Source organism: Amphiura filiformis, chromosome 8, assembly GCF_039555335.1.
Source record: "Amphiura filiformis chromosome 8, Afil_fr2py, whole genome shotgun sequence".
Classification (NCBI taxonomy): Eukaryota; Metazoa; Echinodermata; class Ophiuroidea; order Amphilepidida; family Amphiuridae; genus Amphiura; species Amphiura filiformis.
In genome coordinates, this window is record NC_092635.1 from 65,141,086 (window position 1) to 65,167,671 (window position 26,586).

At 39.2% G+C, this 26,586-nt stretch overlaps 1 protein-coding gene across 1 annotated transcript in view; it reads left to right on the forward strand.

Annotated features, from left to right (window-relative positions):
* Positions 1-820: 820 nt before the first annotated feature.
* Positions 821-26,586, forward strand: part of LOC140159361 (WD repeat-containing protein 48-like) — a 39,272-nt gene continuing 13,506 nt past the window's right edge. The window contains 10 exon segments of the mRNA XM_072182808.1: positions 821-876; positions 16,737-16,877; positions 17,086-17,161; positions 19,034-19,116; positions 19,802-19,931; positions 20,658-20,746; positions 21,407-21,508; positions 22,589-22,879; positions 24,366-24,468; positions 26,025-26,122. Of these exon segments, the coding sequence (XP_072038909.1) occupies positions 829-876; positions 16,737-16,877; positions 17,086-17,161; positions 19,034-19,116; positions 19,802-19,931; positions 20,658-20,746; positions 21,407-21,508; positions 22,589-22,879; positions 24,366-24,468; positions 26,025-26,122 (1,161 nt within the window). The 5' untranslated portion in view covers positions 821-828.

The window sequence follows — 26,586 nt, forward strand, 5'->3', positions numbered from 1 at the left end:
TTTGGCCAAATATTTTGTCAACACTTAAATAACATTAAGTTAAAATATTTGCATCCAGCAAACACAGAAATGTTCTTAAAATGTTTTTTACAAAACGTTTTTATAACATTTAAATGTCGGGTTATATAAAGGTCGTGAAAACATTTTTAAAACGTTATTGTAAAATTTGGGCAAACATTTTTTGCTAAATATTTTTTCAACCCCAAAATAACATTCTGTTTAGAATGATTTGTACCAAGCTTTCAAAAAGGTTTTTGGAATGTTATTAAAACGTTTTTATACCCTTTATATAACCCGACATTTAAATGTTTTCTGTAAAACATTTGTGTTTGCTGTGCAGTAAATTACCAAAAAATGTTATTTAATGTTATGAAAATATTTTATACATGTACCCTTTATATAACCCGACATTTAAACGTTTTCTGACAACCTAGCTTTTATAACCTTTTGCAAATGATGCATGTCGAAAACGTTTTGTGTTTGCTGGGAAATTTGCGTGTTTAAGCCTTCCGTATATAGGCCTACTATTTTCCTAAGCCTGTTTACAGCGTTTTATTTAAATTAAAGGCACTTCATGAATACGGTATATGTGCCAAAAATCCCGGCCAAAAATCGCTTGCCCTCCTCCTTCGGCTTGCCAAAAATCCCCCCTTCGCTCGTCAAAAATGGCCCTCCCACCACCAAGGCTCATAATTACTGTACAGCCCATAACAACGTATATTACACGCTATTTAAATAAGAATTGGACACATGCTGTAAATGAACAATTGTCAAATTCTGATTTTTATTAAATCCTTGGTGCTGCTTGGAAAAAGGAACTTGTTCAAAATGGCCGTTCACCATCGGCAACAGAGCAATTCCCGTAGGAAAGTTCAGGTAATATCTTGGTTTATTTCTTATTATTTTGTTTGTTAAAGATAATCAGAGGTTAACCAAAATATATGTTATTCGTTATAGCGGTGTAAGGAGAGTTGACGCTCTTCAAGTGTGTAGATTTTGGCGATGACAGATACCCGATTCTGGAAGTGCAAAATTCGACAGCCTTTTTCATCATTGTAATGTTTATTGTCTTCTTCTTCTTGCGTATACTGCCCAACACCCTCTGTTGAGGGTCAGACGAGCAGGGGTTCGGGTGTGCGCATTGAGGAGATTAGTAAAAGTTGTAATAGTTTCTGACTGCTGTTTTGAATTCTTCTTTCTTTTCGATGGTTGTAATGTGACTAGGTAGGCTGTTCCATGTACTACCCTGAGTAAAGATAGTCAGTTGTGCTGAGCATGAAATTGGCCACTTATCGCTCACTGTTCAAAATGTGACATCTACACCAATTACAGTCCCCGAAACTGTCTACTTTTTAGCCGACCTCAATTCCGAAACATTTAGTGATAGTTAAAAATGCGATCCCCAACCCTTTGGTTACCTTTGGACCAAGGCTTATATTAACCAGGCACCCAGGCTTTTTTTACCCCATGGTTGCCAAGTTTTGGCTCCTGGTGTGTCCAATATTTTACACTACAAACTATAGGACCAGGAGCCATCTTTGGGACCAGAAGCTCATTTTAGCTCCTGGTCCAGGCATACTTAATATAAGGCCTGCTTTGGACTAATTTTTCAAATCTACGCGGAGTCTCCGTGTCTGAAATTCCCGGTACAAACATCGAAAATGTCGCAATTCTCAGTTCCGGTGATGATACTATATCCGCATCGCTGACATGAATATGCATATCTCTGACCCCTGTAAGGTCAAAAACGTGGCGTTGATTTCAACCAATCCGATCCACAGTTTAATAAGCAGCTTGATACTGACGTCATATCTGAGGTGACCAGGAGGCAGGAGCTACCATTTTGGTAAACTGAACTCGACTCGTGCGTTCTTTTGGTTCACATAAATCAAACAAAATTTTCAATAACAGGTAATAGTATGATTTCAATTTTTATTAATGAAGTTACTTGTAGTTTTGAGGAATGACAAAGTTGTTTTGGAAACTTAGATGTTTGTTTCAACTGATGATGTAGGATCGCAAGGTGAGTGAATTCGTGAAGAGATTTGCTTGTTTGAGTGATAGTAGGATACGGGTGTAGGCTAGTCCTCTGTGTTTGACCGGCTCCGACGCCTCAATTCACGACGTCTCAATTGCATTACCTGCTTACCAGACAGCAATACTGCGTATTGCTGTATGGAACCAGATATACCACTGTACCAATGTACGTGGAATAAATGACTGCTTATAACAGTTCTTGTTGGCTGCAATAGGAGTAAAGTTGTTTGCTTGTGGTGCTGTCTGTCTTGTAGACCGTTGGACTGGGCGCAGAATTTTTCGTGCCGGAATGGCGAGTTGACCCGCTAGTGCTTGATGGAATGTTATTAGGCGGGCCACCTTCCTTCTAGTTTCAAGTTCCTCCCAGTTTAAGTCCTTTTTCAGCTCTGTTACACTCATGTGTCTACTGTATTTCCCGGAAACAAACCTGGCTGCCCTGTTTTGGACAGCTTCAATTTGCTTCACTAAGGTTTGCGTGTGTGGGTCCCAAACCGAGGAACTGTATTCCAAGATTGGGCGGACCAATGTTTTGTATGCCATGTTTTTGATCTCTTTGGTACATGCATACAGATTCCTTCTCAGGAATCCCAGCGATTTGTTGGCTTTCGCTGTTATGTTCCCCATGTGTGAGTTCCATGTTAAATCACTTGTAATATTCACACCCAGATAGGTGTGGCTTTTGGTTTCTGTCAGAGTTGTGTTGTTTAATTTGTATGTGTATTCAGATGGTGATCTGGCATGGGTTATTTTTAGCACGTAACACTTTTCCGCATTGAACATCATCTGCCACTTATTTTGCCACTGTGTGAGTTTATCTAGGTCTCTTTGCAGTCTGTTTGCGTCTTCCTCGTTGGTAACATTGGTATACAGAATACAATCATCTGCAAAGAGACGTACGCTACACTCGAGGCCTTCTGGTAAGTCGTTTATGAACATGAGAAAGTCCAATGGCCCTGTTACAGTGCCTTGGGGACACTGGAGTCTACATCCACCCACGATGAGCATTCGCCATCTACAACGACCCGTTGTTTCCTGTTTGTAAGAAATGAGTTGATCCAGTTATGTGTTCTGTTTCTAATACCATATCGCTGCAGCTTGATCAGGAGTCTTTGGTGCGGAACTTTATCGAAGGCTTTGGTAAAGTCCATGATAACGACATCTGTTTGAAGTTTATTGTCCAAGTCATGAGCTATGTCCTGTATTGTGGAAATTAGTTGGGTTTCATGAGGGAGTGAGTTCCTGCATGGAAGCCATGTTGTTGATGACATAAAATATTGTATGTATGAGTCAAGGTGGGACATTATATTTGAGTGTATTATATGCTCAAGTATTTTGCTGCATACAGATGTCAGGTTGACAGATCTATAGTTTGAAGGTGATGTTCTGTCACCTTTTTTGTATATTGGGGTAATGTTTGCACACAGCCAATCACCTGGTATGAGTCCTGTGTCCAGCGATTTCTGAAAGATTACTGTCAGAGCTGGGGCAATTTCATCAGCTGTCATTTTCAAGACATAGGGTGAGATGTTGTCTGGACCTGCTGCCTTGAAAGGGCTAAGTTGTTGGAGAAGTTTAATCACTCCATCTTCATGGACAATAATGTCTGGCATTGATGGTATTGTGCTACGTGGCTCATATGGAAGGTCAGTTAACCTTTCCTGGGTAAATTGAGACTGGTACTGCAAGTTAAGCAATTCTGCCTTCATGGCACTGTCTGTTATCAATTCTCCCTTGTCTTTAAGCGCCGGGATACCAGTGGAGTCCTTCTTCAGTGTCTTTATGAAACTCCAAAATTGCTTGGGCGATTCAAGACATTTGTCTTTAATGGAATTTCTGTGTGCCTTTCTTGTTTCTTTTTTCACTTTTTTCCTTAACTCCTTGTATGAGTCCCATGCTGTTTCTGTGTTAAGTTTTTTGGCTCTATTGAAAGCCCTCTGTTTGCGTCTGTGCAGACGTTTTATATTGTGGTTTAACCACGTGTACTGTTGCGTTTCCTCACCATTTTGGAGGGTATGTTAGCCTCCACCACTTCATGTAATTCTTGCTTAAACTCATCCCAAAGGTCCAGGCGGACTCACAAGACAAATCTTTTGCCGAACGATCGCTAATTGCCTTTGTGCCCGCTTTTAGACCCTCTAGATTTGTTTTGGCATAGAGATACACTTTCCTTGGTTTTTGTTTGGTTGATGTTGGTTTTGCATTAATTTCAATTTTGGGTATACCGTCATGGTCACTTATACCTGGTAGTGTGACTTTTTTTGTCACAAGAGTGGGGTTTGTAGTAAAGAACAGGTCTAAAATGTTCTTCCCCCGTGTGGGTTCTTCAACACACTGGACCAGACCGTAGTCATTAGCAATTTCAATCAAGTCTCTACAAAGGGTAGGTTTTGGACTACCGGGTTTCACAGCTTGACTTTCCCAAACTATATCCCCTAAGTTATAATCACCACCAAGCCAAATGTGGTATGAGGAGGGGTTTTTGATTTTGTCCAAAGATTCCCTAAGCTTGCCGAGATAGTCTCGGTCAGTCTTTGGGGCCTATAAAAAACAACCAATTAATATTGGTTTTGATCCAGCAATTTCCACTTGAATCCATACTATTTCACTTTGGGTATCCAGGTCATGTCTCGCGCATGCAGATAATCTCCCTTTAATGGCTATTAGGACCCCACCGTGAAAAACACCATTGGCGCTTGGCGCCGCCCTATCTTTCCTGAAAACCGAGTATGAGTTGGGAACAATCTCGCTGCCATTAACCGAGCTATCTGTCCATGTCTCTGTATTTATGATAGAGGTCAGGGTCATCAATTTCCAGGCTTGCGTTTAGCTCGGCTGTCTTACCTCTCAAGCCCTGAAAATTGATGACCATGACCTTAAATGGGTGGGTGATGTGTGTACTATTTTTAGTACGTTTTGGAACTTTCTCTTGTTCTTTCTCCTGTGTGTGTTCTGTCTTACCTGAAGTATGGGTTTATGATTAGTTCTATTGTACTTGTTTCCCCTATATTGAGGGGATGATGTTGCAAGTGGGGATGATAGCAGGTTATCTTCAGAATCCACTGAGGCCAAACTACTAAAGCTATTCTGGGTGTTAATTGAGCCTGATGAAAAAAGGCTCGTGGCAAAGTTTGGCATGCCACATTGACAACAGATCCAGGACATTTTACTATTTTGTTCAAGAACTTCGTAAACTGTTGTATTCAGACCCATACAATCCACATGTATCCAACAGTCACATTGGTCACAGCAAATTGCGCGCTCGCCCCATAAACATGCAGCATTACAAATTTGACAGGGAAAACTTGGTTGTCATCACAGAGGAGTAAGATAAAACAGAGCGCGTACCACCAGTCAAAGTCTCCGCCTCATCCGATAATGAGGGCCGATTGTTCCTTGAAATGCGACAGGTGAGACTGCTACGCAATTACCGCGTATTTTCATGGTCTATCATCACGTGTCATCGCGAAAGCACGCAAGCGCTCTATCGCGATACGCCGAAGGCACGCATAGCGCTGGCGTGATTGTTTGACACAGCACGATTGAACAATCGGCCCTCATGAATATGCGAGAACTGGTACCATACAATACACAGGGACTTTGACTGGTGGTACGCGCTCTGTTTTATCTTGCTCCTCTGTGATTGTCATACATTCATGACAAACATGACAAATGTCATGTAACATTTTAACGAGTGCATTCACTGCATGTTTACATTTTTGTACATCATGCATGTCGACATGTACTGCATGTAGGTATGCTAGGTGAATTCAAATTTGCCATCAAACTGCATCATTGTCTCGCCTGAACTTTGTTCAGGATGGGACTTAGTAATCACTATTTCTGTCTGTCCGTCCGTCTGTCCGTGTGGATGTGTGTGGGGGTGTGTGTGTGGATGTATGTGTGTCCGTCCGGAGCTGTATCTGGGGAACCGTAAGACTTACAGCGACGCTACTTGGTGGGAGGAAGGGTATCCAAGTTTGCTCCGTAACCGTATGCTTTCGGTGAAAAATATGCAAATTAACATAGCTAGTTTGCATAATTTATGCAAAAATCAGCGCAAATTGATAGCGGAGTTTGTGGACAGACTATCTCAAGATCCGTCGGGCGCATGGTAACAAAACCTGGTGACAGGAATGATACACACCTGCTGATCACCTGATTAGTTTTTCGAAAAGTATGGCATTTAGTTGTTAATTTGCATAATTTATGCGGAACGATTCTACAAATATGGTTGGAAATCTGAAGAAATCCGCCTTATGGAGCTGTATCTGGGGATCCGTAAGATCCATAAGCCCTATGATGATGAAACGTGGTAGGGGGTAGTATGACCAGAGGATCTCAACCCGATTTGATTTTCAGCGCAAAATATGGTAATTAAGTACCTAATTTGCATAATTTATGCATAAAATGCAAAACCTATTTTCTCGGAGACTAGGGGTCATACGTTCTTCAAACTTGGTGGGTGGGTGCATCTTCACCCCAGACAGAAGAAGTTTGTATTGGTTAGTGCGTCAAGGTCACCCGAGGTCATCCAGGGGTCATCTGAGGTCAAATGACTAAAAACTGTCGTATGGGCACGAAACTTGGTGGGTACGGTCAACATAACGTGGTAGGGGGTAGTATGACCAGAGGATCTCAACCCGATTTGATTTTCAGCGCAAAATATGGTAATTAAGTACCTCAGTTGCATAATTTATGCGTATTTGATGCGTATCAAGCAAAAAACCCTTGTGAACAGCTTATCTGGAGATCCGTATGGGGTACAGTGACGTAACTTGGTGAGGAGTAGTGGGGCCAGAGGTTCTTGACCTGATTAGATTTTGAGCGTAAAATATGGTAATTAAGTACCTAATTTGCATAATATATGCGTAATAAGCAAAATACCTTATGAACAGATTATCTGGAGATCTGTATGGGGTACAGTGACGTTACTTGGTGGGGAGTTGCGTGGCCAGTGGTACTCGACCTGAACATACTTTATCCAATTTCGTGAGGTCAAAGGTCACATACAAGGTCAAAGGTCAACTGAGGTCACCAAATCTTTTAATAACTAATTTTCAACTGTGCATCACATATCCAACTAACAGCTTGATCGATCATGTAATTAAGGAAATATGACGACTTTAAGATAGTCGCTTTCCATGTAAAGTATAGCAAAGTAGCACTTTCAATGAGTGATAACTCGTAAAGGAAGCATCTTTCTGTTTTGATTTATTTCATGAAATAGTTCTTTGGTATTGCCAAATTTGATTTTGCAGCGCAACATACTTTATCCAATTTCGTGAGGTCAAAGGTCACATACAAGGTCAAAGGTCAACTGAGGTCACCAAATCTTTTAATAATTAATTTTCAACTGTGCATCACATATCCAAATAACAGCTTGATCGGTCATGTAATTAACGAAATATGACGACTTTAAGATAGTCGCTTTCCATGTAAACTATAGCAAAGTAGCACTTTCAATGAGTGATAACTCGTAAAGGAAGCATCTTTCTGTTTTGATTTATTACTTTGATGAAATAGTTGTTTGGTTTTGCCAAATTTTTGGAAGGTCATTTTGGGGTCACCAGGGTCATCTGAGGTCAAATTATTAAAACTGTCGTATGGGCATGAAACTTGGTGGGTACAGTCAACATTTAAAGCCAAATTTTTGGAAGGTCATTTTGGGGTCACCAGGGTCATCTGAGGTCAAATTAGTAAAAACTGTCGGATGGGCATTAAACTTAGTGGGTACACAGTCAACATTTAAAGTCACATTTTTCGGAAATTCATTTTGGGGACACCAGGGGTCATCTGAGGTCAAATTAGTAAAAACTGTCGTATGGGCATGAAACTTGGTGGGTACAGTCAATATTTAAAACCAAATATTTGGAAGGTAATTTTGGAGTCACCAGGGGTCAACTGAGGTCAAATTAGTAAAAACTGTCGTATGGGCATGAAACTTGATGGGTACAGTCAACATTTATAGAAGGTCATTTTGGGGTCACCAGGGGTCATCTGAGGTCAAATTAGTGAAAACTGTCGTATGGGCATGAAACTTGGTGGGTACAGTCAACATTTAAAGCCAAATTTTGGAAGGTCATTTTGGGGTCACCAGGGGTCATCTGAGGTCAAATTAGTAAAACTGTCGTATGGGCATGAAACTTGGTGGGTACAGTCAATATTTAAAACCAAATATTTGGAAGGTAATTTCGGAGTCACCAGGGGTCAACTGAGGTCAAATTAGTAAAAACTGTCGTATGGGCATGAAACTTGATGGGTACAGTCAACATTTATAGCCAAATTTTTGGAAGGTCATTTCGAGGCCACCAGTGGTCATCTGAGGATAAATTAGTAAAAACTCGTATGGGCATGAAACTTAGCACGAGGGGTACAGTCAACATTTAGAGCCAAAATTTTAGAAGGTCATTTCAGGGCCACCTGGGGTCATATGAGGTCATATTAGTAAAAACTGTTGCATGGGCATGAAACTTGGGTACAGTACAGTTACCATCAGCCAGATAATCGTGCCCAGCCGATAACCGCCAAATTCATTTACCTCTCTACCAACAGTTATCGCAAAAGCAGGCGGTCACAAAACCAGACGAGACTCGTGGTTCGAGAACCGCCTTGTTTTACATATCAAATTAAAGCCCTTGAGTAAAGAAAGCCAAAACTGAAAACATTTTTGTCATAGCACTTTCCGTAACAAAGTTACATCTTGTCAAAGATTGACTTTCATCAAAAAGATTCTGCTAGCAAAATTCCCCAAAACGGCATTTAGGGGTGTTTCTAGATCTTAGTCTCATGGCGATAGCAGCTTTTTTTAATGGACTGCTATCAAAATCCTCTAAAATTCCATGTATGCGACTTGATTATCACCATAAAAATCATATATTTGGGTCAAGTGAAGTATCATATTTATGTAGGTTTCCTTCACCGACCTATTCTCGAAAAAAATTCAAATTTCTATGTAAATATGCATTGTGTTTGGGCCCCGGTCTCGGCGAATTTCGCTGACTAAGGTTTGCCTGGGATACCTACTGTACACAATGATGTAGGCTATACGTCGAACAACTGAATACATGCACAACGTGTGGACCAATAATATATTTTTGTAAACTTTTTAGGCCTATAACAAAATGTATATTTTCATACAATTGTACAACTATCGTTTCTACCCTATGACCTATAAAAGTTACCTGTTATCAAAGTGTCCGCACAAAACTGGTAATCGCAAGTATCTTTGATGCTGAAAACTAACGATATTCACGCAGGGACAGGCCGAAAACATTACCTCGATCGTAAAATCCAGCCCATGCATGTCATTAATAATTCATTATTTCATTGTGTAAATGTCACTGATTGTGTCCATGCCACGTATTGTTATTGCACCTGCGAAAGCAGAAGTCATGCTGAATTTATACTCGATCGCTGGATCACCACGTGAATTCGCCTCTAAAAAAAAAAGAAAACCTCTACGACCAGGTTGTTAAGCATCGAGCACGCTGACTGGCTTAGCAATTATCAAAGTAGTTTTGTAAACCAATCAGGTTAGACGTACTTTACTGGCGGGTCACATTAATTCATACCGTAAAAGGCCGTCGCGTTCATTGATTGGCTTACGATTGCGATGAATGGTGTTTGCAACCAATCACAAAACGGGTTATAAATTAATAAGGCGCCCGTTGGAAATTTTTGTACAAGTCCATGATGAATGTCATGCCCAGTGCCACGAGGTAGCCGGAGGCTTCGCTTTTCTGCGAAAGCGAGCGAGTGGCATAAAGTCAGTTTCACACCTGTGATTTATGGAGCATATCATAAAATCTCTGAGCACCAGCCCTCGAATTAAGGATCTGAAGGGGCACAGCAACTTTTTTAGGGCAAGTTGATAATTGCCTTGGATTTTCACTGAAAAGGCAAGGCAGCACGGCAATTTCAAAAGGGCATCAAGGCAACTGTTGAAAATTTGAGAGGGGCACCAAGGCAATTTTTCAAAAGCGAATAGATGCATTGCTGTCAGCTGAATTCGACACCAAAGTAAAATTCGACTCTCAACTTTACACTAAAACTAACCTGCTTGCTCAAAAACCTGCTTAAATAATACAAAGCAATCAAAATCAACAGTTTAATTTACTTAAATTTTGCGATCCCTAGTTCTGAGCTGCAAAACTGACTCGAAACAGCGATGAAACAGCTGTAACTTTGGTAATAATATTGATCAAATTCGCCGAGATAAAAACTATTTCGTGCAAAACATATCTAGAGATGGGCTCACATGTACAAGATAAGACGATAGGCCTACCAGAGTGGGAATCGCCATGGTAGGAGTTAGCTCAGTTAGGGGTTTGCAATGGGAAGTCAATGTTTGCTAATCGAGAGATCAATATTGATTTGCCCAGCGCTCGGATTTTGTTCACGACACAGGAAGCTTTTTAGTTACTAACAGCGTTTCTGATTGGTCGATAGTACGTTGAAGGTATTTCTGGTTCTGGTTCTTTACAGTTCAACACCCCAAGTGGGGAAAAGTGAACCGGTTGCGGTGTGTGTGCTTTTTGTTGCTTATTTACTTGAACAGCTGCTGTAGTTGAGCTTTGAATGCGATTGGGTCAGATATGGTTATTGTGTCTTCTGGTAGTGAGTTCCACTCCGTAACGGATCGTGGTATGAAGGAATATTTGTAGCAGTCCTTGGATGGTTGTGGTTGAATAAATGACTTGCTGTGTGATTTGCGAGTAAAGCGCGTTCGGGTGCAGTAGGGTTCGAACTGGGACGGCTAGGTGACCTTCGTGGTGCTTTCTGGAATAGGCTTAGACGAGATATCTTCCGTCTGGTAGCAAGTAGCGCCAGTCCAGGTCTTGTAGCATGTCGGTGACACTGCTGCGCTTGTCATAGTTGTTTTTGACAAAGCGGGCGGCTCTGCGCTGCACAGCTTCAAGATGGTAGATTTGGTCCACGGTGTAAGGGTCCCATATTGCTGCGCAGTATTCCAGCGAAGGTCTAACGAGTGATTTGTAGGCAATGTTCTTGATTTCCTCAGTACATCCCGTAAGTTACATTTGATAAAACCCAGCGATCTGTTAGCTTTTGCAGCTGTGCGATTGATGTGACAATTCCATTTCAAATTGCTAGCAATATCAACACCAAGGTATGTATGTGAGTTTGTTTCTTCAAGGAATGTACCGTTTCATGAGTATTTGTGTTGTTTGGGGTGTTTGGAGTTTGTGATCTTTAAAACAAAACACTTGTCAGTGTTAAACGCCATACACCATGTCTGCTCCCAGCTACAAAGTCGGTCAAGGTCACGTTGAAGTAGGTCTGCGTCTGCGTCGCTGCTGACGGGTCTGTAAATTACACAGTCGTCAGCAAAAAGTCGGACGGTGGAGGTGATCTGGTCTGGTAGGTCATTGATATATAATAAAAAGAGCAACGGACCGAGCACTGTGCCCTGCGGAACGCCTGATTGGACACGCACCCAGTCCGAAGCATCACCTCCAAGAACAACCTTTTGCTTTCTATGCATCAGGAAGTTGGTAATCCATGTGTGAGTCGGTCCCTGTATACCATAATGGGCAAGTTTCAGCAAAAGCCTTTGATGTGCTACCACATCGAATGCCTTGCTGATATCCATTATGATAGCGTCTGTCTGTCGCCCCTTGTCGAGGGATTTGGCGAAGTCATTAATGGTCAAAATCAGTTGAGATTCGCATGATCGATTTCGGCGAAAGCCATGTTGGTGGTCATTCAATATATCATATTTGTCTAGATGGTTCATGACACTCGAATGGATGACATGTTCCATCACCTTGCAACATATAGAGGTAAGCGATACCGGCCTATAGTATATTTCTCTGACCAATCGGGAAAATGAAGTCAGATTTCTAGCAACCAGATTATAAATTATAATGTATAAAAGCCGATGTGATTGGCTGAATACAAGGTCTTAGCCAGCCATGCGTCCACCAGTCTTTAAGACGGGCTAATCTATTTTTAGATGGGTGGATTTAATGGATTTTACAGATGTGATAGCTCTAAAACAGATGATTTTAAGGTTATGAACTTGAGACTAATTCAGAGTGACATGTAAAGGCCAAATCAGGACATATTTGACTCCAGTAACCCTTCCATGGGTATACACAAGTTGTTTTATATTTGAGGGTCAAATTTTGGTATCTGCTTGGACGGGTAGTTTCTGATTTCTGGCTAAGACTCTGGCTGAATATGTAAGCTTACGTAGGGGTAATCCTACTATAATTCACCAGAATCTGTTTGTGTGTTTGTGTATCTGTTTGTCTGTCCGCCTCTTTTCTCGGAGACTGGGGTCGCGTTCCTCAAACTTGGTGGGTGGGTGCAGCTTGGTATGAGGAAGAACGAGTTTATATTTTTTAAGGTCAAAGGTCAAGGTCGGGGTCAAGTCCAATTGAAGTCTAATTTCAAATTGCCCCTATGGAGCTCAAACTTGGTGGGTGTGTTGACCTTGGACTAACAAACAAAAGTTTCCACGGTGACCTTTTCGTCAGACCTACTGTTAAGAGGTCATAGGTCAAAAAAGGTAGAAATTTCAAATTGCCCCTATGGAGCTCAAACTTGGTGGGTGGGTGGATCTTGGACTAACAAACAAAAGTTTTCACGGTGACCTTTTTGTCGAACCTACGGTTAAGAGGTCATAGGTCAAAAAAGGTAGAAATTTCAAATTGTCTCTATGGAGCTCAAACTTGGTGGGTGTGTTGACCTTGGACTAACAAACAAAAGTTTCCACGGTGACCTTTTCGTCAGACCTACGGTTAAGAGGTCATAGGTCAAAAAAGGTAGACATTTCAAATTGCCCCTATGGAGCTCAAACTTGGTGGGTGGGTGGATCTTGGACTAACAAACAAAAGTTTCCACGGTGACCTTTTCGTCAGACCTACGGTTAAGAGGTCATAGGTCAAAAAAGGTAGAAATTTCAAATTGCCTCTACGGAGCTCAAACTTGGTGGGTGAGTGGACGTTGGACTAACAAACAAAAGTTTTCACGGTGACCTTTTTGTCAGACCTAGCCAATGGACACACCCTGATTCTGAGATCTGCGAAAGCCAATAATTATGATAGCCGAAAACCGCGAGATACGGGTAACCGCCTAGTGAATATTAATTGACAACAAACTATGATTGATAGCTGCTCAAAATAGCGATCGTGTTCAAGATTTTCGATTTAATTTTCCACAATTTTTCGGGTTTCGGCCGTCGACCGTCTTGGCAGTCCCGACCGTAGAACTTTTTTTTTTGAAAAAGTTTTTTTGTTGCAATTTTCCCAAAAGGTCTCATGTCACAAGTTGGTACCCCAAAAAAGGGGGAGGTGTTACAATTTTTCGAATATAGGCGAATGAAAAATGTCATATTGAACCAACCCCTTGTCCTATTGAGCTACTTTGGGTCTCATTTTAAAGCTAAAGAACAAGGCGAACACTGTGTAAACTAGTACTGAAAAGTGAGTCAAACTAAATAAATGGCATCAGCTGGAATTGAAAATTGATGGGGTGGAGGAGCACGTGGATCAGGAGCACTATTAGCATAGGAAAATGTAAGATTTCCATATAGTGTTGGTTTGAATAAATTATTGTATCTTCATAACCCTTGTCATATTGAGCTTTTCAATGTCTCATTTTCGAGCCAATTACTCAAAGAAACAAGATTGACTTCAAAATTGATCAATTTGATATTCCATATTAGTTTCTCATTACATTTTGTACCACAGGTTGCCTCTAAATGCACATAAGTCAATGCAATCACGTGCAAAAACTGCAAAGGTCCATATCTCCTTTAATATTCACTGTATCATGATAAATGTATGTATTTTCTGAAAGGAAATTGCACAAGGAAACTAATTTTTGCATTATGAAAATGGTAGGAAGTACAATGTAGTGTTAGGAAAATATTATGAATGATTAAATAAATTGTAATTAAAAAATATCAACTTTTTTTGGCGCACCCTGTATATCCTGAACGCGATTACATAAAAATTTTTTGAAGGGTGAGGCAAAATATAACCGTGCATATCGTGCAAGAATGGATACAATATAGCAGATTTTAAAATATGGTAAAAGTAGATAAAATTTGAAAACAGTTGTACCAGATATTCATTTCTTGTTTATAAATATTTAAATTCATGATATTTGTTCGTATTGACAAGGAAGTAACATTGCACTATTTTTTTCAACATGTTTGTCGAGGCTACTTTTATTAAGTAGTACTGTACATGTGAAGCAAGGACCGAAAACGCTGATTAATATGATAGGTAGTTTTGAAAAGCAGAAAACACTAGGAGAATTATACACTTCATTAAACGTAGGCCTACATGTAGAAGAGCTATAATTTTTTAAGGTGCAAGTGGCGAGCACAGATGCTGGACCATGGCGTGATGTTACAGCTACGGAAATTCAACGTTTGGTACCGTACCTGGAAAAAAAAGACCATCTAAACAGGGAAAGAAAAAAAAACTTTTCCCGACCGACCCACCCACCCAATTTTTAAAATCCATTCGAGGGCAAGCAAACAATTTTTTTTTGTCTTATTCATGTTAAGAATTACCGTAAGTTCAAGAATTAAGTTATGACTAGCCTAGACTAGCCCGAGGTACATATGTACTCACACCTCCGTCACTAGGAACTTCCCTCCGTACACACACATGACACAGGTCTGAGATCCCTAGGCCTATCAGGTCCAGGGTACACAGCATCCAATTTTATTACCAAAATATCACTTCCCAATGTTCCTCACGGACTGAAGATATAAAGACTTTAAAGTTTATAAACAATAATACATGTTTGGTTTGTGTGTGTAAATTTTGAGTACATTTGAACGTGTAAAATGACCAAATTTGTGACTGTATCGATTGATTTGCTGACGATATAGAAATTGCTGTGAAATGCAGAAATGAAGAAAAGAGATGCAGGAAAGTTCATAGTTCATAGTTCGGCTCCGGCCGGGTGTCCCAGTTTTGCAAATAGCACGGCGTTCATGGCCTCTATGGTTACGAAGGAACCACTAGGGCCATGAAGTTTTGGGCTAATTAAGCCTAGACTAGCTCAAGATACCCTAGCTAAAATACAGGTTTACATTTCTATAGCATTACATTATCGTGCTGTATTTTTTCTGAGAACAATACAAATAGGCCTATGAGTACGTAATCTATACATGACAGACTAGTGTTCACTAGTCACTACCCATATTTTGGACGACCTATCTGGAACCGCCATCCCTATTTTTGCAAGATTAATAATCTTTTTGAAACTTCCGTATAAAAATAACCCGACATTTCATGTACATTGTAATTATGAGAGGAAGGCAAAATCTTGCCAGTTCACAATGTACATGAATACAAACACTCGATTATGACAGGTTTTGAATGTCATCATGTCGGAAAAAGGAGTACTTTCACTAGAGTTCATTGATCTTTAATATGTGCACTGTGCAGCATAACATCAGATCGGATCGGCCGATACAAACAAAAAACATTGGGCATCGGATCGGCAGTGGAAACCCTGCATCGGTTAAGGGCAGAGTAATGGGAGAGAAGACGGGCCTTTTCGAGCATCATTATTTTTGAATTGTATGTCCAAAGTATATAAAACTATACATTTTTGGAAAGGAAATGAGTCAAGGAATCCCATGGTGACGCCAGATTTGTTCAAAAATCTCAAAAATGCACTTTTTACCCCAATTTTTTGTGACAACTTTAAAAAAAATCCGTTCGGAGTAAAAAAAAAATAAGTTAGTTTTTCATGGAGAAGAGACATGAATTTAAGGGAAGGTTTTTTTATTTTTTTGAAATTCGTCTTATTTTTCGAAATATTGCAGAAAACATGTGAAAAAAGCAATTTTGTCACTCTATTAAGCTAAAAATTGCACATAATGGTGTATATTTTTGTTCAAAACAAATATTTTGAAAAAATGAGAAAACCTTCCCTAGACTTTGATGTGCTCTAAACAATAGTGCAAAAGGTTTACGTTTTGCTTGCATATTTTTCGAGTTATCTTGTCACAAAAATCGTACAATATTGTTAAAAATGAACTCTGAAAAATCGATGTTTTAGTAAAAAAATGTCAAAATTATGCACAAAACGTCCTTATATTTTAAAACGGCAAGACTTTCACGCTTGTAAAAGCTGTATCTGGTGCATGGTCTAAATATGCATCTTTTTGCACCAATGAATCTATAATGTCTGCTTTTAGTGCGCCTAAATCCAAAATAATTAAAAAATCTAAGTGGCTTTTTCACTGCAAATTGTTGTTTTGTTTACATCACATTAGCTGGCGTTAACAACATACCGAATGCGCCTTGACTGCGTTGGACATACGCGCAGAGTTGCGCCGCATCACACAACGCGAATCGCGCGCGTAATCACAATATTTCGCATTCGCGCATTGCCGACTTATTATTTCCCGCCAATTTACTAAGCTGTCTTGAGCCATGTGACTTTTTAGAGTTGAAAAGAGTGAAATAAATCAAGCAACAATACAAGTAAATATTAGGAAGTTGTATTTTTATCAGTTTCATCAAGTGAAAGAATACATCTTAGTGTTGATAAATATCAAGAAATCTCAAATTCGTGTGTGGACGAATGTGTCTCCCCTTACTCTGGCCTTAAGCTCTAATCGCGACAACAGGCGAAACTTGTGGTTCAAGAACCGCTTTGTTTATTTATCTCTATTAAATTGGATGTTACACTTTCTTTTACAGGTTTCTTTTGTCATAAGAGATGAGGTCGAATGCCAACACAGGTCAGGGGTCAATGCATTGCAATATGATCCAGGATTCAATAGGCTTTACTCAGCTGGGAGAGACTCCATCATTAGGATATGGAACCTAAATCAACAGCGGGTAAGTTCATAATGAATATTATGTTATGTGACTTGAAAGATTTATCATAAAAGGATCACAATTTTTTACATTAATTTAGGCCATGGGAATTAAAAAAATATATCCACAGCAAACACATTATATTTAATATGCTGTAAACAGTTTTTAAGAATATGAACAAACATGTTTGCTAATTAGTAATTATTGATGTCGCCATGCATTCCTATAGGAACCATATGTGCAGTCCATGGAACACCACACAGACTGGGTAAATGATGTAGTACTTTGCTGTGGAGGGAGAACATGTGAGTACTAGACTAGTTCCAAACTGAGGTCAAGTCAGAAAGGTTTGTCAAATTGTCAGGAAATTCTTGTGGACTATACATTTGTATATCCTCCCATGGTAATCACAAAAGCGGATTACCTTGGACGATGCAAGTTTTATAAAAAATTTATGTATCCACTTTACTCATGTGTGACTTCTAACAAAAGGCGCTGGTTCCCGTAGTATTCCTCATTCAAACCAATTCAAATAAATAAATGTTGTTTGATTTAACGTGCGCTTCAGCTAGGCATGGCCTAATTATCAGCACACTTCAACAATTATTCCGCTGCCATTAGGATATATCAGAATCATTTCCGCTTCACCAAGTCCGCAACTGATGCGCAGGTACTCTCAGCGACTTAGATTGTGATTACCCCAGCAGCTCCCCATTTTACACCTGGGTGGAGTGAAGCAATTGGGAATTAAGCTATCTTGCTCAAAGACGCAACACACTGGCCGTGGTGGGGCTCGAACCCGCAACCTTCCGATCATGAAGCTCGCGCCCAAACCATTGGGCCACCGTGATTCAATGCATGACCTCGGAATTACCTGCATGACTTTGGCGGGATATTTTGAAAAAGTCATGGTTGCACATGCTGGTACTTCTTTTGAAAATCCTAAACAAGGTATAGCAGTCGTTGGTAGGATATGCAGCTTATAGAACATGGATAACCTCTATTGTTCACAAGAATTTTTCTGAAAATTTTACACATTTTACTTATTTGACCCCAGGTCAGCACTGATGATCCATGATAATCCGTGATAACCGTGTAAAATTAATGTTGGTACATAATGCTGATCATTTCAACCAAATTCCATGAAAATACATTAATCACCAGTGTTTTGTTTTTAAACTGGAAATGAACTAAAGTCTGCACAAAAAGTAACTCAGCTGTTATAAATCGTCTATAGATTCAGAACTAATAATTGTTTTCACAATATTTCAACATGAAAAAGAAGAATGATTTATTTACGCGCATTTTGATACCCCATTTGTCCAATTTTGTTCAATATTGACAATACAGTAGTGTTTTGAAACAAAAATACATGTACCCCAATTTAAAAGTTGCAGTTATTTGTATTGATTTGAAGTAAGGGCGAAGATTATGGCGGGCTTTACATGTTTACAGTGCTGGCATTATAACCATTGATCGCTGTAAACTGCAACTTTTAAATTCGGGTATTTTTCTGTAAAAGCACTACTGTGTTGCTAATATTGAACGACATTTGACAAATGGGGTATCAAAATGCGTGTACATAAATCATCCTTCTCTCTATGTTAAAATATTGTGAAAACAATTATTAGTTCTGAATCTATAGGCGTATTTATAACAGCTGAGTTTCTTTTTGTGCAGACTTTATTTCATGTTCTTTTTTATATTTGAGTAAATATTCGTATGTATTGGTACATAAATGATTAATAGTTAAACAACTTTCTGATTTTTTCGCTCATCTGGTAGCTCCAAATCAACTGTCAGGGAGTATGTTGTGAGATCACCAGATCGACTGGGAAAATGTCAAAGTGCTTGAACGGGAACAGAGAGTAATACACATAAGGACTTAAAAGACCCAAAAACCGAGATTCAATCTAGAAATAGAAATAGATCGTGTACTCTGCTGGTGCTGGGGGACACCACATTGTATCATCCTATTGTCAATCATGTGACAATTATTTCATCAAAAAAGGACTATCATGATTGTAGACAAGATATCATCAACAGCATCCCCATCTGCTGAAGATGCTAGTCAACCTAGCAAAAATGCTTGAGGTGAGCGAGAAAAATAGTGTAGCGTTGAAGTTAAACTCTTTTATTATTGTTTTTTCTTCTTTTTTGATTTACAAATGTATTAGTAATATCTGCATCAAGTGATACCACCGTGAAGGTATGGAACGCACACAAAGGCTTCTGTATGTCAACATTACGCACACACAAGGTTAGTACTTTTCGCTATTCATAAACAAAATAGGCAAACATGAATTTGTAATTTAGCAATAATTTACATATTGTGTTCTTCTGGTTTTGTAACAAGATCTACAGCAATCTTTGTTATTTATATAAAGAAGTTTGATTCGCTCTAGCTTTTTCTTCAGTTTATCTTGGAAACTGCTCTCTGAATAATTATGAGGCTGCCAATGCAAGGGATTTTGACAAGGGCAGCAAGGCCATTTTGTGAAGTGCTTTGACAACGGGCAAATATCAGGGACAAACCGTTACCTGGGACAAAACTTTAACCATGTAACACACACACCAGTGGTGTGCGAAAAAGGGGGCGTGCCGTGCCCCCCACTTTTGTCAGTCAGTCGGGGGGAAATGCACCCAATCTGGAAATTTTTTAACAGACAGGGGAATCAATACCTGTGGTCTCCTCCACTTTTGAAAACATGTGGACTCCACTATAACACACCACAGCCCATCACTAGTCTTCTAGTACTTTTGGTTATTTTAAAATAGGCTCTGAAAGAATTTAATCCTAACCTTTTAAATTTACACCAACCAAAATCAAAACAAATTCTGAACTCTGTGTCCAAAGGAGAAATGAACTGAATATCAGAAACAAATTACTTTTTATGTGTAGGTCCTTCAATGCTTTGCATATTTATAACAATTTTTATTTCCAGGACTATGTAAAAGCTCTAGCCTATGCAAAGGACAGAGAACATGTAGCATCAGCCGGATTAGATAAACAGATCTTCCTATGGGATGTGAATACATTGACAGCACTAACTGCCACCAATAACACTGTCACAAGTAAGTTGAATGCATGGACTAAAGAGGTATAGGACTATGTAAAAGCTCTAGCCTATGCAAAGGACAGAGAACATGTAGCATCAGCCGGATTAGATAAACAGATCTTCCTATGGGATGTGAATACATTGACAGCACTAACTGCCACCAATAACACTGTCACAAGTAAGTTGAATGCATGGACTAAAGAGGTATAGGACTATGTAAAAGCTCTAGCCTATGCAAAGGACAGAGAACATGTAGCCTCAGCCGGTTTAGATAAACAGATCTTCCTATGGGATGTGAATACATTGACAACACTAACTGCCACCAATAACACTGTCACAAGTAAGTTGAATGCATGGACTAAAAAAATACAGGCAAACTCCAAACAATCTCAACATCACTCAATAATGAGGGCCGATTGTTCCGTGAAATGTGACAGGCAAAACTGCTACGCACGTACCGTGTATTACGGTCTTTCACAGAAACTCAAAGACACGCAACGCTCTATCGCGTATACACAAAGTCAGGCAACGCTGGCGTGATTGCTAGACATGGCACAAAGTTATTAACCAATCAAAGGCTCTGTAAGAAAGGCATTAGTACCTATGGGGTGAAAAGAAATAGTTTTATTCTTCTGTGTTTTATAATGACCCAACATATTCCTTTTCTTGATCGACACTGCTGTTTTAAATTGAAGTTTTGCACAAGTAGTTTTATGTTTCTTTCTGTTAAATACTTTTACAGCATCATCACTAAATGGACAGAAAGATTCGATATACAGTTTAGCAATGAACCAAGCTGGAACAGTAGTAGTTTCAGGATCAACAGAAAAAGTAAGTGATGCTGTTAACCCCATGAGAACTACCTGCCGATTGGCCAAAACAAAGTTTTCATTATCAACTGGACCAATCAGCAACATTGTTAGAATAATTTTACCACAGAAAAAAATTGGGGTGAATTATTGGTGATCAAAGTGAAGATATGAAATTGACCAATCAGAGGCAATGTTAGATCAGCAGGTAGTGCTCAGGGGGTTAACATTCTTGCTCCTTTGTACAAGTCACTTGTTGCATTGTTAGCATTTTACTATATAGTCTCAGCAAGGACCTTTCGCACTAGCAATGACTTGCCAACACGCTTGTCCTGATTGTCACATAAAAAAGAACCAATTAACGCCGAAGTCATGCGATGTTACGCAGCTCGTTCAGCGAATGAGGTGTTGGCATTTCATGATGTGATTCAGTTAAAAAATCAGAATGCCACTAACATACCATATTATGGTGTTCGCGATTTGAGCTGTTGCTTATTTTAAATTTAAAACCTCATGATACTGTATCACGCTGTTTCGAAGAGGTCAATAACACTTACGTTTACTCTGTTCTCTATTTTGGGCAAAAGTCTTGGTCCAGTGCATTTTAACCTTTATCTAAACTGCGAAGATCATTTGGATTCCAGTATAACTAATCATCTTATTTGTGTTTTTTATGTTAAAGGTACTAAGAGTTTGGGATCCAAGGTCATGTGCAAAGATCATGAAGCTCAAAGGTCATACCGACAATGTCAAGACATTATTAGTCAATAAAGATGGTACTCAGGTAAGATCATAGATTACTAATAAACAGATGGTGCACCAACTGGCAAAGTCCAGCATCATCTGTTACGAAGGTCCAATTGTTCCTTGAACTGCAAGAACCAAAGTACTATGCCCATGCCATTCTACTCCTGTCTCTGCATATTTTTCAAAGTGAATTGCTGACATCTGTTGTGCATATATGCATAAACGCATAGGCAAAGGCAATTGCCAAACCTTCAGGCCTCATCACACTTAAAAGAAAGTTGCTAATCACTATATATAGTCCAAGACACCTCATTACACCATTTAGCATCATTCTGGTATGTAGCCCTATAAAGCTGCAGAATCCTGATCATCCTGTCTGTACAATACCACAGCAGCTGAAAGGAGTATCCCATCATGCACTGCAGTATATCTGCATGCCCCATAGCAAATGTATACAAAATATAAACAAGAGCCGCTTAGATATTGAGAGCTATGGATAGTTTCACAATACTTTAGGGGTCATATTTTTGCAAACAAAAGTCTAAGCTCCCCTGATTTAAGCGAGTTATTGAAAGTTGAAGTGAGGAATTTTGTGTATGGTACATTTTCAATGGCACATTCAGTTCTATTATGGTTTCGCAAAGCATAATGGGATGCTCCCTTCAGCTGCTGTGGTATAATACATAACCAATGCAACCAGGGTCATCGTCTCTAGAGATAATAAGCAGGTAGTTCCTTGTGCAGGGGGAATCTAAATGTACCTCACTTACTTCACAAAAGAACAATTTAGCGTATATTTGATTTACAGGATATTCCCTCCACTTCAGTTTTGCCAAATTTGTGCCTATCATTTAATATGTGCAGCTACTCATTGAAAAGTTTGAATTTATATGGAAGAGTAGTTACTGGATGTAGTATTTTTTATTATTTGTGATCGATATTCAAAGTACCTATGTGGTAGTTGACCCAATTTTTACCAATTAGCTAGCTTCCTACAGATTTTTCAGCATGTGAACTCTAGAAATACCTCCGTATGTAAGCAGTAGAGAAGTATTTCAGCTGTTTATGTATACAATATTAATTCTAATGTTCAAATAATTCTGTTTGAATCCGACAGTGCTTATCAGGGAGTTCAGATGGCACAGTCCGCTTATGGTCACTAGGTCAACAACGCTGTCTAGCAACATATCGAATGCACACTGAGGGCGTGTGGGCCATGCGAGCAAACGATGCATTCACAACCTTCTATTCCGGCGGGAGAGATTGTCGTATCTACCAAACAGAAATTAGGAATCCGGAGAATAGCTTGTTAATTTGCGAAGAGAATGCAGCAATTTTAACAATAGAACTGACACCAGATCAGAATTCGTTATGGGTAGCAACAACTAGATCAAATATAAATAAATGGGTAAGTATTCATTATGGGTGCGACAACTAGGTCAAATTTTAATAATATTCATTATGATCAGCAACAACTAGGTTAAATTTTGGGAGGGCGAGTTAGCGCAGCGGTAGTTCCCTCACTTTGCACCACTGAGGTCCCGGGTTCAAGCCCCGGTGCGGCCAAAGGACTCATGTGCACTTGGTTTATCCCGATTCCATGCTCGCTCTCGCAGGTTTTCTCCGGGATCTCCGGTTTCCTCCTGCTTTTAAAAAATCTGTGATTAGTTGTAACTTCCTTCACCCAATGGAATTTGGGGAGCTGCACAGATAAATGGTGGATGTTACAATCTAAGTGCGGATAGGTTTGCGCTATTCTGGCTTCACAATGCCTAGTTGATGCGATCTGATTGTGATGATTCACCATGGCAGCGAAATTACAGCGCTTTGAACACTCCGTGATCTGTGGTTAGGCGCTATACACATACCGAAATTTATTTTTAAATTTGTTTTTTTAAATGGGTAAGAAATTATGCCCTGTATGCTCAATGTCAAATCTCAGCAGCTTTCTAAATGTTTCACTTGCTAACTAACTAAAGTAACATGTCACAACTGGGTCATGAATATGGCATGGCTTGTTCAGTGAATGAAGTCGTAATACCGTAAAACCCTGTCTACATGCATATAGTGTGCTTCTGATGAAAGCTACATTAATCCAGTCGCCATTATGGAGTTTGAGCAAATAAATTACGGATCCAAGCATATACAAACAAGTATTATTTTAAGACCGATCAATTGTATTGGTATATTAACGCTTGCTTCAAATTAATTAAGCTTTTTATAAAAAACACTATATATGCTTGTAGACGGGGTTTTACGGTATTTCATGATATGATCCAATTAGCCAATCATGACTGCATTTCTGGATGTTCACACGATATACCAACAAAAAAATGCATGTTTTTGGCCCTTGCTTCCAAAACTTGGGCAAATATTAATTAAATTTGACTTTTATTGCCAGTTAGTTACAACTAAACGATTAGGATTGAGCTATGTTTTACTTGACAAAACAGGATAATATTTTTTAATTCCAGAAATTAAGTACTGTATTTTTTTGGAATCAGGATGTCTATACTTACAGTAAATTTAAGTGAAAAAGGTTAGACTTGAAATGGACATATACTAAATATAAGCCTGTTAAGAATGAATGATGTAGCAGGAGATTTTTCATTCAGTAGAATCTCTATCTTCTATGGCTATAGTTGCTACCAGAATTAAATTCGCAATGTTGCCCCGACATCTTATCAATCGTGGCAAAATATGAAGTATTGCCCAGGTCAGCAACCAATCACAACATGCATCTGTCCTGATGTCAGGAGTAACCTTCCAAGTTTATCTCTAGCGATGACTTTATGATCAAAAAGAACAGATTATTAATAGAAAAGCAAGAATGAGTGTGATATTTCTTGCCTGTTTCTCACTAAGTCCATTTTGCTTTTTGTTGATTTAAAAAGTCTCTTGAAGGCGTAGAAGAAACAGAGAGCAACAGAATGTCTGGTGACTTCGACAATGGACCACTCAAACCTGTATGTACAGTACCATCATATGTTGTGAAAGGTGAGATCATAACAAAAATATGAAATAATGCTCAGTCTATCATAGAACCCTCCTCCCTCCAAATTCAGCCTTTGCCCCACCATAGAGCTGTTGGTGCCACTACAATGTTCCATTCAATGTTCTGTGGTAATGCTCCAGAGCTATTGTGCCAACTACTACCTGACCAGCTCTAAACTGATCCTCGTCTTCGCCGCTTTGTTAGATCTCACGACTTTGCAATTCAAATGTCAAGATCTGACCTTGTTACGGTTCATTCATACTACGCCGCAAAGCGGTGCCGATGTATCAATTACTTTTTGCCGCAACTTAACGCAACTCGTCGCATTTCCAAGATAAAATGTATTTAACTTTATTGCGATGTCGCAATGTAGTATTTTCGCCAGCAATTGTGGCGTAGTATGAACGGTCCTTCATTCCATCTACAGCCTGCACATGGAATACACTCCTACCTCACAATCAAGGAATTATGAAATGGGCCAGCAAAATGTCAAAAGCTATCTAGACACCAACCTGTCAGTTTTATCGTAATGATAAAAGCTGTTATGCCTTGATATGTCTTGACACCAAAAAAGAAAATGTAATGAGGATGTATGTATTTGTTATAGCTTCATTCACAATTAATTTTTTGCTGTGATGGCTGCTACGTGTGCAGCCTGACTTACTTTGAAAGATAATATTTTATCTCAGGTGAACACAAATGAGGCAATTAAAAAATAAATACAAAATTTAGGGAGGACGGGTTAGTGTAGTGGTCGTCTCTCTCGCTTTGCACCACTGCAGCATGGGTTTAATTCCCCGCTTTGCCACATGTGAGTTTGGTTGCTGATCCATGCTCGTCCTTGCAGGTTTTTCTCCAGGTGCTCCGGTTTTCATCCTGCTTCTACAATCGGACCTCTGCTCATATCCCTGTTCCGTCATATTCAGGTGGCATCCCTTTAATTTAGTAGCCTCTGAGCACTATTGGGCTTTGCCTGGCTTCGATAGAATGTTATAAATACATTGTAAATAGATAAATAAGAATTATTTTTATCATCATCAACAATTTTTCCAGTAAGCAATATCCTGTGGTTGAAATTGTTATATATCCACAGCATACTTGGTTGCAAACTTGATTGCTTTTGTAATGCCAATTTTCTAATGTATACGTTGTTCAATGAAAAACTTACCAAAATACAGACATTTCCATACAATGTCATTTGAGTAAGCTTAAACCTGGCATTTGGTGGCCATCAAGATAGCTAAATTGCACTGACAAAACCTATTCTAACGTAAACTTTTATCAAGTTCATTGCTAAATCATAGCAGAAATGTAATTTTGTAGTATTCGTGTACTGATATACGCTATTTTTTTTTGGTGAATGTTGCCATGTTCAATTTGAACCCGCAAATGAACTGGAAGTGAGTTATACTTTGCGATTTTTGCCCAATTTTTAGAAGAAGTCCAGTCCACACCCCGGGGCATTTATTAAGAACAATACAATATTTTTTTCCGCTCCTTGATTAGATCAGAGTATGTGACAAATTATAAATAAATAAATTTTGTTTAAATTTGCCAGGAGGACCAAGTATCACACAATTTCATATTCTTAATGATAAGAGGCATATTATAACCAAGGACACAGAGAACAAAGTAGCACTCTATGATGTACTCACAGTAAGTAATAAGTATATACCTATTCATTGCATTTAGGTTTCATTACCTGAACAGAATTGATCATGTCTCGCCTCCTTTTTCAACCAAATCGACACTAATAACTCTGATAGTGAGGGATCAACATTTAACCACAAATTACCTCAGGCAAAGCTCACTTCCTGGGAACTAAATACCACACAAGGTCATTTTTATGTAACTCATTGACTCATGTGTGTCATATACTGCCTCTGGCTATAATGACAGCCTGGTGATTTGGTAAATTCATTGACAGATACGAACCTCAGGAGAGAATTCAATTTTTGATCAATTCTCTTTAGGTAGTGAAACGTAATGGTCGCTTTGTGGGATATGCAAATATATTGTAATAAGATATCCTCAGCTTGAATGTGAATATATAGGTGACACGATCTGGTCCATGGAGGTCAAAGGAGGCATTTTTTAAATTGAGTCACTATAATTATTAC